The sequence below is a fragment of the Rhinolophus ferrumequinum genome, chromosome 4, assembly GCF_004115265.2.
Source record: "Rhinolophus ferrumequinum isolate MPI-CBG mRhiFer1 chromosome 4, mRhiFer1_v1.p, whole genome shotgun sequence".
NCBI lineage: Eukaryota > Metazoa > Chordata > Mammalia > Chiroptera > Rhinolophidae > Rhinolophus > Rhinolophus ferrumequinum.
Window position 1 is genome coordinate 103,051,549 of NC_046287.1, and position 14,094 is coordinate 103,065,642.

Sequence of the window (14,094 nt, forward strand, 5' to 3'; positions counted from 1 at the left end):
GCATACACGATTCAACGATCTTCTGGGGTATCTGAAAAATATTTATCATTTACCATTTATAATTTGCTTTTCAATGTCTCTACAGTGGAAGGTGGCCCATTTTGAGTAGCTGAATAAGAACAATAGTCTCTCAAACTCCTAGGACAGTTTTTTTTATTGTAATTATAGTTATTTTCCAGTCAAGCACTTGACCTTTCTTTTCTATTTGGGTTTCTGCCTACGATGGCCCAGCAGGGGCCTGGGGAACTACCCTCTGCTCAGCCCCACTCCTCACTCACTAGACAAGGGACGTCACAGGGCCTGCCAGCCTGTTGGCCAGCACCACGCTGCCTCCTAGGCACCCTGCACAGTTGGGAAGACTGGACCTTCCCCATTCAACCCTGAGTCTTTTCTTCCTTGTTACCTAGCTAATTTTTTTCCTTTTTTATAGTAGTAAATCTCACGTGTCTCACAAGATGATCTGTGATTATCTGGTTAAAATCTAATAAAAGTGAGAAAAATCTGGGGGTGGGGAGAATGGCAACCATATCTGACCCGCAGCTCTCCTCTGCGGATACTCTTCCGGGAGCAAAGCCAGGGACCCGGGCACCCTCCCCCAGCTTCATGCCCTCTCCCCTCCCCTGCAGCCACACACATTGCCGTGATGCTTTATTGAGACTGAGCAGTCTTAGTTCCCTGACAGTCTGGACCTTTTTCTTCTACAAACGTTCCACTTTTATCCTCTGTTGGGTCTTCTGTTCCTGAAGGTCATTTCCCGCCCTGGTCTTGTCCCTTCATACTCCAGCAATGTTTCTGAGCATTTACACGTGTCGACCACCTTTACACCATCATCTCAGGAGCAGTGCCCCCCCACAAAGAAGCAAAAGCTGGGGCATGTGGCACCCTGGGACTCTGAGTCCTTAAAGTGATCCTGCATTGTGGCTTTAAAGTGAAGACAGATTCTAGATTACAAATTATGAACGAGAGCAACGTCAGATGAAGAGTAAAATTAATCTCATTTGGAAAGCTGAAAGCATTGGCCCTTCCTTAAAATTTTTATTTAAATAGACGTCGACATGGCTTTTATTTTGACTCAAAAGACAGATGCTGGCCAAGTTTCATGACTACATTGGTTTGCTGGGGCTGTCGTAATCAAGTACCACAAACCAAGGGGCTTAAACAACAGAAATTTATTGTCTCACAGTCTGGAGGCTGGACGTCCAAGACCAAGGTGTCAGCAGAGGTGATCCCTTCTGAGGCTGTGAGGGAAAATCTGGTCCAAACCTCTCTCTTGCTTCTGGTGGTTTCTGGCATTCTTGGGCATTCCTTGGCTTGTAGACGTGTCATCCCGGTCACTGCCTTCATCTTCATGTGACGGTCTCCCTGTGTGCATGTCTATCTCCAAGTTTTCCCCTTTTGTAAGGACACCATCATATTGGATTAGGGGTCGAACCTACACCAGCACGACCTCATCGTAATTGAGCTAATTACATCTTCAATGACCCCATTTCCAAATAATGTCGTATTCTGAGGTTCTGTTGGTTTGGATTTCAACATGTGAATTTGGGGGGGAGGAGTTGGAGACAAGTCAATCCACAACAGTGACCCACATTATTATCATCAGTTAACATTTAGTGCCTGTTGTTCTGTCCTGAAAAGGTGATTTGTCGCCTGCGGAAGCTTATTCTCTATTCAGGACCATAGACAGGTAAAATGCAGTTAAGCAGAAGTAATAACCTTAAGATGGGAAAATGGCTTCAAGGGTTTTTCATAAACTGGTGTTTTCAAACCCTGGGCTGCAACGATGACTCAAAGCTGCTTGCAAAGTGAAGGAATGTTTCCGCCCCATGGGTGGGTTTCAAGTGGGGGGCTCCCTTTACCCCAGCCTCAAGCAGAGCGACTCAGATTTTGTGTATTACATATTAGAGCTTTACACACAAAAAAAATTAGTGAATACAGATTGAATACAAGGACAGGTTTGGAAATTCGTGCCTCCGACAGTTCTTAACCAGAAGCCAGGTTAAAGGGCTCGGTTTTCTTTCAGCAACTGTGATCTCCTTAAGAACTGTAGACTTAATTGGGTAAGTCTTCCCTGAGGAATTGGTTTAGATCTCCCTTCTCAACATCTTTGTGGAACTTTCCTTGCTTCGGGAACAGAAAATGTGTCTTCCCTGACTTGGTAGATATCTGCTTATTAACAAACTTTGGCCTGGTTATTTGGACCTGGACAAATTTGGACCAATTGGTGTACTTTAAGCTTTAGAAAAAAGTATGTGCTTATCAAGTTTTTGAAATACTATCTATTCAAAACTGTGTCACTGTACCAGACTTGTTTTATTGAGAAAACTCTGGATTCAGGATTATAGAAGTCCTGAGTTGGAATCCTGAATTTTAAGGAAATGCCTTAACCACTCTAGGTCACAATTTCTCTTTCTCTTGGTTGGAAATCACATTACCCTGTTTGTGGGGGGGCCCATTGACTGGCCACCTTCTTCTCTGACACTGAACACTTCCAGGCTGCTGAGTCCTGGAAGTTCTCTCTCCTAAACGTGTGAGACCTCCACCCGCCCCCTCCTTACTGCTGCTCTGCCTCGGGTCAGGCCTCCCCCCTTGTTCCCAAAGTCACTACGCTGACCTCCTAGCTGGTCTCTGTCCTCAGTCTATTGCTTCTCCAAGGCTTCCTCCATGTTTCTGCCTAACTATCCTTTTTCTCAGATGTGAATGAATCCTGTTACTTCGGTACCTTTCAGGATGGAATTAATTTTCTTCTAATGGTGATAGCCAACACTTACTCAGGGCTTACGGCATGCTCCATGTGGTGCTAAATACTACATGGATCCTCTCAGTGGGCCTCACGACAGGTTTGTGAGATGCAAGGATGGTTATTGTCCCCACTTTCCAAAAAAGGCTCTGAGGCTTGGAGAGATTAGGCAACTAGCACAAGGCTAATGAGTGACAAAGGCAAGACACTGATCCAGGCACTCGGATTCCAGGGCACACACACTTAACCCCTTCCCTGCTGTACTGCCTCCCTGAGGGGCCCATAGACCCTTGTCCAAGCTGTCCCTGCTGCCTCTTCAGCACCGTCCCACACAGCACCCTGTCTGGTAGACACAGCCATGCTGAACTCCAAGTCCTGAGGATGGTATGCAGTGGAGATGGTGCCGGGATCTTAGGATGGTCTCAAAAATACTTGTTTATTGAATAAATGAAGAAAAGAATATATCAATCATTATGTTAATAATAACGCCCGCATAGCAATGTTGAGATTTAATATTATGATGTTCTAGGTTAAACCACAAATACACCGATATTCTTCAGTTGACTGACTCAGGGTTGCTCAGCCTTGGCACTACCAACATCTTGGGCCAGATAATTCTTGGTCGTTTTGGGCCAGATATTCTTGCACTGATAGGTTGTTTAGTAGCATCCCTGGCTTCTACCTACTAAAGAGATGCCAGCAGTGCATTCCAATTTGTGGCAACCAACAATGTCTCTAGACATTACCAAATATCCCTTTGGAAGCCAAACTGATTGAGGACACCTCCCCTAACTTTTAGTTGTTCATTTTCACTGAGTCCCTTGCTTTCTCTAGTACTCAGTTTTCTCATCCTTAAAAGTAGTAGGATTTGATACAATTTATTCTGTGGTCAATATTGTATTAAAAAGTATTTATAATACTTTTTACATGTGGTATCTTGTGGTATCTTGTGCCATGTGGTATCTTGTATTGCATTCTGAAACAGAAAAGGGGCACTAGTGGAAAGCTGGTGAAATCTGAATTAATATCTGTCGTTTAGTTAATTGCATTGTACCAGTCTTAATTTCTTAGTGTGATAAGAGTGCCGTGGTTATATAAGATGTTAGTGTTAGGAGTGCTGAAGGAAGGATATGATAACGTATTAGAGGAGCAACCCATTTTCAGACACAAGTAAAAGCAGAGCCCTATAGATGATCCTTCACAGATCTGGAAAAAATGTTAGTAAGGTAAATGACTTCATTGCCTGTCATTCACTTCACAGGCTCTCTATTCACATGGATGATGAACTGCGCCATATTGCACAGAATTCCCTTCAAGGTTTGCTGGTTGACTTCCCGGACTGGAGGGAAGATGTTCTCTTTGGCTTCACCACCTTCCTGCTCCGGGAAGTAAATGACATGCATCACACCCTCCTGGACTCCTCCCTGAAGTTACTGCTCCAGCTGCTCACCCAGTGGAAACTGGTCATACAGACGCAAGGAAAAGCCTACGAACAAGCCAACAAAATCAGAAATGCAGAGGTCATTTCCACACTCTTCCCACCGATATGTATTCTTTTATGTAGCATGTATGTAAATAAGTTGCAGCCCAGAGCACCTTGGGAGTTCTTACTTCTGGCTCCTTTCTCCCGAGCGGTGGCCCTTAGATTGTCCATCTGCCTAAATTGTGACTCTGAAATTCAGGGTGTGGTATGCTACATCGATTAGATTTGTTAACAGTAACAAGGCTGTTTAGGGAGTCAAAATTGGTTTCTTCAGAGAATTATGACTATGAATGTACTTTTAAGAGCAAATGACTATAGGTCAGGGAGATAGAACTGGATGTGGATATGGATATGCTATGGGTATGGAAATGGATATAAAAGTTAGCTGCCCACCAGGGTTTTCTTTTCATAGTCAGCAACTTATTGGTTGCATTCTCCAGTATCCACAGAGAAGGCAGTGCAGTCTTGTGGTTTCTTTATTCTTTCACGCCTCAGTCCGGCACGGTAACACATCATGATAACATTTTGAAGAGCAGGTTGAGGAGGACGGTTGTCAGAGGAGAGCCAGGTCAGTGGTGGTGTGGCATTGCTAATGAGCAGATGGAGGAAGGGGTCTGGCTGGAGAAGAGCATACCTGAGAATCCAAGGAATGTGGAGGCTCAGGGAAGTATGATTGCATTTAGGGAACAGCTACAATCCCAGATGAGCTGACCTCAGAGATGAAGTCAAGGTCGTTCTCCTTCCTTCTGTTCTACATGTGCCAAAAGATGATAGGTCGAAAAACAAGGTGTTTTTCTTATTTCAATTTTATTTTTTTAATATTAGTTTCAGGTGTACAAAACAACATAATGATTAGACATTTACACCCCTCACAAAGTGATAACTCCCCCCCGAAGTCTACCACCCCTCTGACATCGTACATAGCTGTTACAATTCCATTGACTATATTCCCTATGTTGTACTTTACATTCTGTGACCATATATACGTAGGGTGCCAAAAAACTATATACACATTTTAAAAAAGGAAAAACTATATTAAAATTGTAAACTCAATATATACTGATAACAAAAGATGAATACAAATCTAGTTTGACTTCTGCAATTACAAGAGGTGCTCAAAGTGGTTACCATAAGCGTCCAGACACTTCTGATTACAGCAAACTACTGCTTAAGCAACGTTGACCAAAGTGTCCACTTGTTTACATTTTTTGGCACCCCTGGTGTGTATGTATACACATATATACATATATATTTAATTATAGTTGACATTAAATATTATTCTACTTCAGTTTCAAAACAAGACAAAAAACTTCACATCCAGTTATACAGGAATGGTTTATAATACATCCATTAAAAATTATTTAAAAAATGTTTAATCATGTAATGTGATACATGTAAAACATAAAATTTTATGTATATACCATGATTTCAATTATATATGTTATGCATGTTTGTAAGTTTAGAAAAGAATGTGCAATATGAAAAGTTATGTTGGGGTGACTAGATATTAAATACTTTTTCTTAAAAAAAAGAAAAACAAGGGTTACTTATGCTTATAAAAGGAAAACTGGAATGAAGGTGAAATCTACCCTGTTGTCTGGCTTGCTTTTGTTTTAGACTCACTCGGTTCTGGTTTGGGAACATTCAGAACCCATTTCATAAAGGTGCAAAACCTAGATTAGAATCTCACACAAAAACAAGTGAGCAAGTCTGATTAGAAAGTAAATGTTTGAAAATTCAGTTTAATAGAATCCAAAAGATTGTACAGAATTTAAGTAAAAACAAATCAGGCCACTTTGATTGAATATATAGTGTAATTCAAAATGGTATGGATGGAAGCAGTTTTGTTTTTATTAATGTAAATAGCCTTTGAAAAGTTATTCCTTATTACAGGTAACAGATGGTTGATGGTATTCCAAAGTAACAATTGATCTAAAAACAAAAAGGAATCTATGACATTTCATGAACAATAATGAACTCATAGACATGTCTGGATCTAAACCATTGTAATTTATTTTAGTACCACAAGGTCAAATGTGTCCAAAGATGTCCATGTAAGAATAGTTCCTTCTTCCACTGTTATTTTTCTGAATATAGAATGTTGTTCTTATTGTGTGACAGCTAATCCAAAATGGCTCCAGCCACCGAATGCAGTCGGAACGGGGTCCCCACTGCAGTGTCCTCCATGCCGTGGAAGGCTTTGCTCTGGTTTTGCTCTGCAGTTTCCAGGTGGCCACACGCAAGCTGTCTGTTTTAATACTCAAGGAAATCCGAGCTTTATTTCTTGCCCTGGGTCAGCCTGAGGTATGGATTATTCTTCTATATTTTCCAATTCATTTCTTTCAACACCTTTGAAGTTTAGATTTAAAACCATAAATAATGCATCACGGTTTTATGTAGTGTTGTGTCACACATGATGTCAACAAATAATTTTTGATTCATGGTGGGCTTTTAATTATGAAATAGCCCTCTTGATCACCAAGAATAAGTTGTATATTCTAAGAGCAATAGAAAAGCCCACTCCTGATTCTCCAAGTGGTGGTGCTTGTGAAGAAGTGAAGAATTTCATGATTAGGTTATAGATCATTTACCTTCATAATCTGCATACATCTAATTAAGCAGATATTATTACACTTACATTAGAGAATGAACTTGAGGAAATAATTCATCCCATGGAAAATGTTCGAGGTACCAAGCAGTCTGGCTAACAGGAAGTTGTTTAATCTTTACAATGGCAGAACAATAGTATCACAAGGAAACGTTTCCCCCTGAGACAGGAGAAGTAAGCACATGAGTAAATGTCATCGACCCCAGCCTACCTCCTACACTCGGCCAAGTGCAGTACAGCCTGTCCAGGTGTTTAGGCTCCTCCCCTGATGGCATAGGTGGCTGGACTCTAGGCATGAGTTAATGGAAAAAGGGACAGCTTTTTATGTCACATACTTCTTTGGAAGAATGCTACCTTCCATTTTCTTGTTTTGAATCACTGATCCTGGTTTTATGATCCTCAGAGTGGTTATTATCTTTTAAAAAAACACACATTCAAATCCATCTCAGTCCTTTCTGTTCCCATTTCTTGAGATGGCTTTCTGATATATTTTAGGACCACATGTCTGGTGTCTGGCAAATGGAACTCTGAGACATGCTCTGTTTTGGTAAACCACCATTAAGTCTCTAATTATGATAAGAATGATGATCGTTACCGCAGGTGTGCCAGGCAGTGTATAAGTGCTCTACACATATTATCTCATTTAACCCTCACAATAACCTAAGAAGTATTGTTATTACCCCCAGTGTACAGATATTGAGACTGAGGTTTAGGGAGGTGAAAAGCCCTCCCAAAATCAACAGCTAGAATGTGACACAGCCAGAATTGAAAGCCAGATATAGATGTCTGTAAGGCCCCACACTCTTAACTGCCAGTCCAGCAGACTACTAGCAACATTTCTCGCGTGTCTTTGACCAGCCCAACTTTTCTGAAACCATTCTCATTCTCATTGTGAAACCATTCTCATACCTGAATAAGGATATTCCAAGGCTTTGCTGTAAGGCTTCTAAGTAAACAATTTTATGTTGTTTATATGATAGCTTCTCTATAATAAAGGACAGCAAGCTTATGCATATTCGTATTTATATTTTTTATGCATTATATTCTATATGTTCTACTGATGCAGAAGGATTTCCTGTAAGATACTCTCTCTTGTGCCCTTTCTTATTTGTTTCTTTTACCAAATAGCTGTACTCAACATAGACACCACAGAATATGTGGTCTGTCTCCAGGGCAGTTTCTTTGGGACTAAAATTCAGTCACAGTCGACGATTTATCAGTTATGTTAGTGGATCAGTGGTCTCAGTAAGTAGCAGTTTAGTGGTCTGGCAGAGCAAATGCTTGTGGGGTTTCTGTTCCTTAAAATGAACGACAACATGCATACTTCAGTGAATAACGTCTGGCCCTGGTCTTTAGATTCTCGCACACACGTGCGTTTCTGAATTTCTGAAACGTGCCTTTTCAGTGCCATGTGAAATGGGAGCTCTAATTATCTTCCCCTGAAACTTGAAAGACTCAACTCAGAAGCATAGGGAGACTTATCCAGTCCCTTTCGCCATCTTGGCAGTCACTTTTCTGTGAGAAAACCCTTATCACTCTCTTGCAGGCTGTCCTGCTTCATGTGCTAGACAAAGGCGGCGGGCTGGGTGGGAAGGATTTATTTTCCCATGGAGAGTAACCACCTCCCTTTGTACAGGACGACGACAGGCCTATGATTGATGTCATGGATCAGCTAAGTTCTTCCATTCTCGAAAGTTTTATTCATGTCGCCGTTTCAGACTCAGTAAGTACCCACTTGATCCTGACTGCTAATGGTTCTTAAGCATAAGCTCTGGACATATCTGCAAAAAGAGAGACAAAGACAAATGATGTGGAAGAATTCGGGGGTTTTATGTCACATAAATAAACTGATACAAAAGTACTTAGGAAAACAAGGCAAGTGTTTCGCATACTGCCTTAGGAGAAATTCCAATAAATTTCAAACAAAATTTGAACCTTAGAAATATAGATAATCTTTTGAAAACTGCAATTTCAAGAAGAATTGCTCAGGTTTCTTTAAGAAAATTAGCTCACCTTATTTATTATACTTAGCACGGTCTGTAACTTATATTTACAAGGAACTTTACAGTTTGTAAAGTGCTGTCTCATTTATCATCTTTTCAATGTCATCGGTATTGAAATTCAAAGACGTTAAGGGGTGTGGGACCATTGTCACATAGAAGGAAGTAGTAGGGTTTGAACTTGACCCTAATTGGACTCTGACTCTGGTAGAGCTTTATCTGCTACACAAATATATTCTTTCTTGTTAAGAGCATATTGGCAGCTTTCCGTTTTCTGAACAAGTAGAAGAGAAATTGAAATGGATGTTAGTTATCTATTTTTTTAAAAAAGTAATGGAAGTTGGATTAATTCCAGCTGCCTAGCTGAGGGGAGGCGGGGCACATCGGCCTGCTTGCAGAATCCACACTGCGATGCCCCTTATAGGTATATTCTTGTCACACAACTGTAAATGAATACAAACATAACTGACAAATAGCTGTAAGTGAAGACAAAACCTAAAGACATTCGTGAGCTTTTTGTGGACTTTTCTAACTGAAATTGAACACAGATCCCTATTTCTGCTATGGCTGCAGTAATAATGATAATTTCTGAAATATTAGCCAGGTAGTACAGACCTACTTCTTCCTTTAGAAATGCAAATTGTTTTAACATGGAGTGGAAGAGTCAAGTTTAATTGTCTTAGACACATATCTTATTTCCTGGCCGGTTCTCTTTCCTTATGGGATTTTGTTCTGTGTTTATCAGAGTCAGAATCTTGAGCCCCAGGGGTAACAAGGTCAGTAACTGTGCACATGGGAAGGTGCACAGAGAGAGGAAAAGAGGAAAGGAGGAGAGGAAAGCAGTGCCTGTTTTGTGCCAGGCGTTCTTACTATATCCCATAACACGTGTCTTCACGTAAAGATGAAGTGAGAGCAGCGTTGTTGTTCCCAAGTCATAAACGAAGCATCTGGGATGTCCAGGGGCTTTCACAGGTGACAGGCTTTGGGCAGAGCCTCAGCTGGAATCTCGTCTCTGAGGCTCTGAAAGCAAGTTGTGCCCCTTACCGCCCATTAACTATTGAGGCCACTCTGACCCACGGGAATGCCGAGACCCAGCGGAGAAAATGGATTGCTTTAAATGCCTAACAAATATAAAAGCAATTTTCTCTCCTGGCAAAACAGCTAGATCATTTGAAATTTGGTCTTCCCTAAACTTTGATATTCTGGACTTAAAAGAAAATGATATATAAGAACTTAAGTGACATAGAAAGATGGATGGATGGATGTATACCTTTCAAAGGTTCTACAATGTATTATTTTGGCTTGATATCATAGGACAAGAATAAGTAGGTATCTTACCTTAAAAATCATCATTCAAACGCCCTTCATAAAAGGGATTGCACTCAGCCATCTCCCAAAGTCAGAGGGAAGGTATTTCCCTAGTAATACCAAGTAACATTAAACAAGATCATGGCTAAAAGTATAAATAAATAAACTAATTATAGGGATTAAAAACACACTAATGAATCTCAGAGAGTAATAACTTCAGAATTTTAAAATGGCAACTCCATGGTCGAGTTTGAATGAACTGATGTCATGTAGTCAAATACTCGGTGAGCAGCTGCTGTGTTCTAACACACAGTGCCATGTGACATTAAAGCTGGACGAGGTGTGACCCCTGTCCTTAACTTCTGTGCTTTGGCTGCTTGCTCGGAAACAGGCATGAACATAAACCAAGGTCCTGTGTGATGGGGGTAGGTGGGGGTTTCAGAGTCCACGGCAGAGGTGGCCAGGGAAAGCCGTGATGAGGGCATGTAATTTCCGATTTAGTGGTGACTCATTGCCCACGTGCACCTACAGGCCACCTTGCCGCTGACCCACAGCGTGGATCTGCAGTGGCTGGTGGAGTGGAACGCAGTCCTGGTCAACAGCCATTACGATGTGAAGAGTCCATCCCATGTCTGGATATTCGCACAGTCTGTCAAAGACCCCTGGGTGCTGTGCCTGTTCAGTTTCCTGCGGCAGGAGAACTTGCCCAAGCACTGCCCCACGGCCCTCAGCTATGCCTGGCCCTACGCTTTCACGCGGCTGCAGTCCGTCATGCCTCTGGTGGACCCCAAGTAAGGACCTGTGTGTGTGCCTCTGTGCCACTCCTTTCACTATTTGCCCTCTTATGTTTTCTTGTCATATGAGACAGTGGGATATTATATAATCCTCTCCAGTTTCTGAACTGCCTGATACAGAATTCTTAACCGTGAGTAAAAACCAGGTCCAGAGATCTTGGCTAAAGCTAGTTGGGTTTTTCTCCTTAATAATCAACGGTTGAGTTCAGAATCTCAGACTTTACTGGTGAAAAGGATCTTAAAGTTCTGTTCATATGATTCCCATCCGGTCGTGACCTTCCCTGTCCGATAGCTGTCCAACTCTATTTGGGCGCTTCAGAGGACCTTTATTCCAGAAGGGATACTTAAACTCCAGAACTTAGCTTCACTCTTATTTCTAACTCCGTATTTCTAGTAGCCCAGTCAATGCCAAGAAAACCAGCACTGCCAGCAGCGGCGACAACTACGTTACCTTGTGGAGAAATTACCTGATCCTTTGCTTTGGAGTTGCAAAGCCCAGTATCATGAGCCCAGGACACTTAAGAGCTTCCACTCCAGAAATCATGGCCACCACACCTGATGGTACCGTGAGCTACGATAACAAGGTGACGTGACATGCTTCAGAAGAATTATTCTGTAAGGTTTTTTTTTAGCTTGTTTGTCTAGAGTTCACAGTGCAGATCGCACTGTGCCTGCCATCTGGAGTATATGGGATCAGATTTTCATTCTGCACATTTGTAAATTCCATTGAGTGTTTATGTGAATAATTTATTATTCCTCCCTGACAAGTGGGCAGTGGAAAATAGAGAAGTGAGAGACTTGCTTAAGGCCATAGCGTGACTTGCTTTTCTTAGTGCTCTGAGGTTTGGTCGTGTCCTCTATGACACATCACTCACTTCTCACCAAGTGTTTGCCTTTAAACCATGTCTCGATTAACTTATCTCGTTAAAGATGGTTTTGTAGATATGGGATCTTTTATTGTTTAAAGAAGACTAGTATAATAAAAGTATTCTTTAGAATTTGTGTGCCAGGTGGAAAATGCATTCATTGCACTGTATTAAAATGTATGGGTTGTGTTGTTTTTCCTGAAATGATGGCAGTGCCTTGGGATGTGGTTCAGAATTTTGAAACTGTTATAATGCATTTTTGTTTGATTAAAGGAAACATCCATTGTCATGTGACCTCTTTTTCACTTCTAACCAACTTGTTTCAGGCCATAGGCACCCCATCGGTGGGAGTTCTGTTAAAGCAGTTGGTGCCTTTGATGAGACTAGAGGGCATTGAGATCACAGAGTCCTTAGTTTTAGGATTTGGAAGAACAAATTCCCTTGTTTTCAGGTACGGTCGTCTTCATGAGTTGTTGTAAATTCGTACGTACGCGCTGCTCTCGTAATCCCTGTTTCTAACGCAAGTGCCCGCAGAGTGTAGGTGTGGCGCTCTTTCCTTCTGTCCTCTGGGTGATGTGCGTGAAACAAGCATTGCTTGCAGCTGCCTCACATTTGTTTAATTTTCATCATTGTCACTGATGTCACTGCTCCAGTTTTATCTCACTTGCAAGCTTTGTTTTAGATAACTGTAAATGAAGCTATTCAGTGTCAGTGCCCAGGTAATCAGACTAATCTGAGGCTCGAACATCTAAATCAGGAGTGTCTGCTCATCAGCCATTTATGCAACAGGCTCTCAGAGATTAAGCACCGATAGAACTCTTTCAGGTGTAATGGTTACACTAGCAGATTTTTCTATAATGTGCCTAGCTAGACCCATCAGATCGCACTTTCTGGATCCCTTACTCATTTCAGATCTTTAGTCAAATAACCATTCCACCCGAGGAGGTGTCAGCGCCTTTTGAAAGAGTCACCATAAGCCATTAGCTATTTCGGGCTGTGTCTGACGGCTTTAGCTAAGCAGGAAAGCCTACAGGGACAAATAAAATCTTAAGTTTCTCATGCAGACACAGAAGGGAAAGCTCCAAGCATCTGTGAAAAAAACCTATTGAAAACTAAAGATTAATGAGACGTCTTAGAGGCAACTGAAAAAGATCAGTTACATTGTTCAAGTGAAGAATCAGATGTTATCCTTAAAAAAGTACTTGTGTGTTCTGACTACTGGAATGCCAGTTAACCAGAACTTTACTACTTTTTAATTAGTGAAGACAAAGCTTCATATACAAATACTACAAGGAGATAGAAACAATTCCTGGAATTTCCGAAAGTTCTTCCCCAAAGAACTGAAGGCTCTCTTGCAAATCTCACCCTCTCAGCAGTCCTCCGGGAAGTGACTTAGGCAACTTCCTAGCCCCGTGGATCTGGACCTCAGTTCCCTCCCCCGGAAAATTGCTATAATCAATAAAAATAAAGTGTATCTCTCCAATAAAAAGAAAAATTGGTATAATTATAGAATCTATCTCATAGATTTATTGAGAGGAAGAAATATGAAAGTATCAATGTAAACAGTAAATATTCAGGAAATGGTTGCTGTTAGTTAGAGGAGACCATTAATATTATTTCCAGGTCTTTGATGAAGAAATTCTAGCAAGTGTGCTGGAGAAATCTGAAATGGACATAGGCTTTCTATCTTTCAGTGCACAATGCCACAGAGTTTACATTCCTGTCCTTGAACTTCCCTGGAGGGTGATTTCTAGTAACACAAAATATCCGACCAAAAAATACATGGTTTCGGACATTGGCGCAGACTGTAGACAAAATACGTACAAACAGGCTAGATCTCATCGTTTTGTTTTGGAGATAATGGGGACGGGGGAAGTCATACATGTAATATGATATATGTATGAGTATTCATAGGATCAAACTTTTATTTTTACTGCACAAGAGAAAAGATTTTGATGAGAACCTCATTATTATAGGACTTGCCATATTTGCATTTGTCAGAGCTCGAATAAAGGACTTTATCTCTGAGATTCCAAAGACTCCATTTTAGAATGGAGTGTAAGTCAGTCCCCTGAGCAGACCCCAGAGGCAGTGCCATAGTAAGTGCTCTTTCTCTTGTGCTCTGATTAGACTGAAAATTTCTTCTGTGCAGCAACTCACTTTTATTCATCTTCAGTCCCACAACCTGTAGTAAAGTGCTTTAAATTCAGTAAGTACTTGCAAAATATTGTTTAATTATCCAGATAGGGTTTTGCCATAGAGGTTTCCAGAACATTAAATCAAAATCAAGTCAAT

The 14,094-nt window shown here is 41.2% G+C and overlaps 1 protein-coding gene across 8 annotated transcripts in view; it reads left to right on the top strand.

Moving 5' to 3' along the window:
• FRY (FRY microtubule binding protein) overlaps window positions 1–14,094 on the top strand; it is a 430,430-nt gene that overhangs the window by 304,189 nt on the left and 112,147 nt on the right. For all 8 annotated transcript variants that reach the window (XM_033103879.1, XM_033103871.1, XM_033103873.1 and 5 more), the window contains 6 exons: window positions 4,002–4,260; window positions 6,345–6,527; window positions 8,468–8,554; window positions 10,671–10,930; window positions 11,328–11,517; window positions 12,126–12,250. In XM_033103879.1, the coding sequence (XP_032959770.1) occupies window positions 4,002–4,260; window positions 6,345–6,527; window positions 8,468–8,554; window positions 10,671–10,930; window positions 11,328–11,517; window positions 12,126–12,250 (1,104 nt within the window). The remainder of the gene's footprint in view (window positions 1–4,001; window positions 4,261–6,344; window positions 6,528–8,467; window positions 8,555–10,670; window positions 10,931–11,327; window positions 11,518–12,125; window positions 12,251–14,094) is intronic.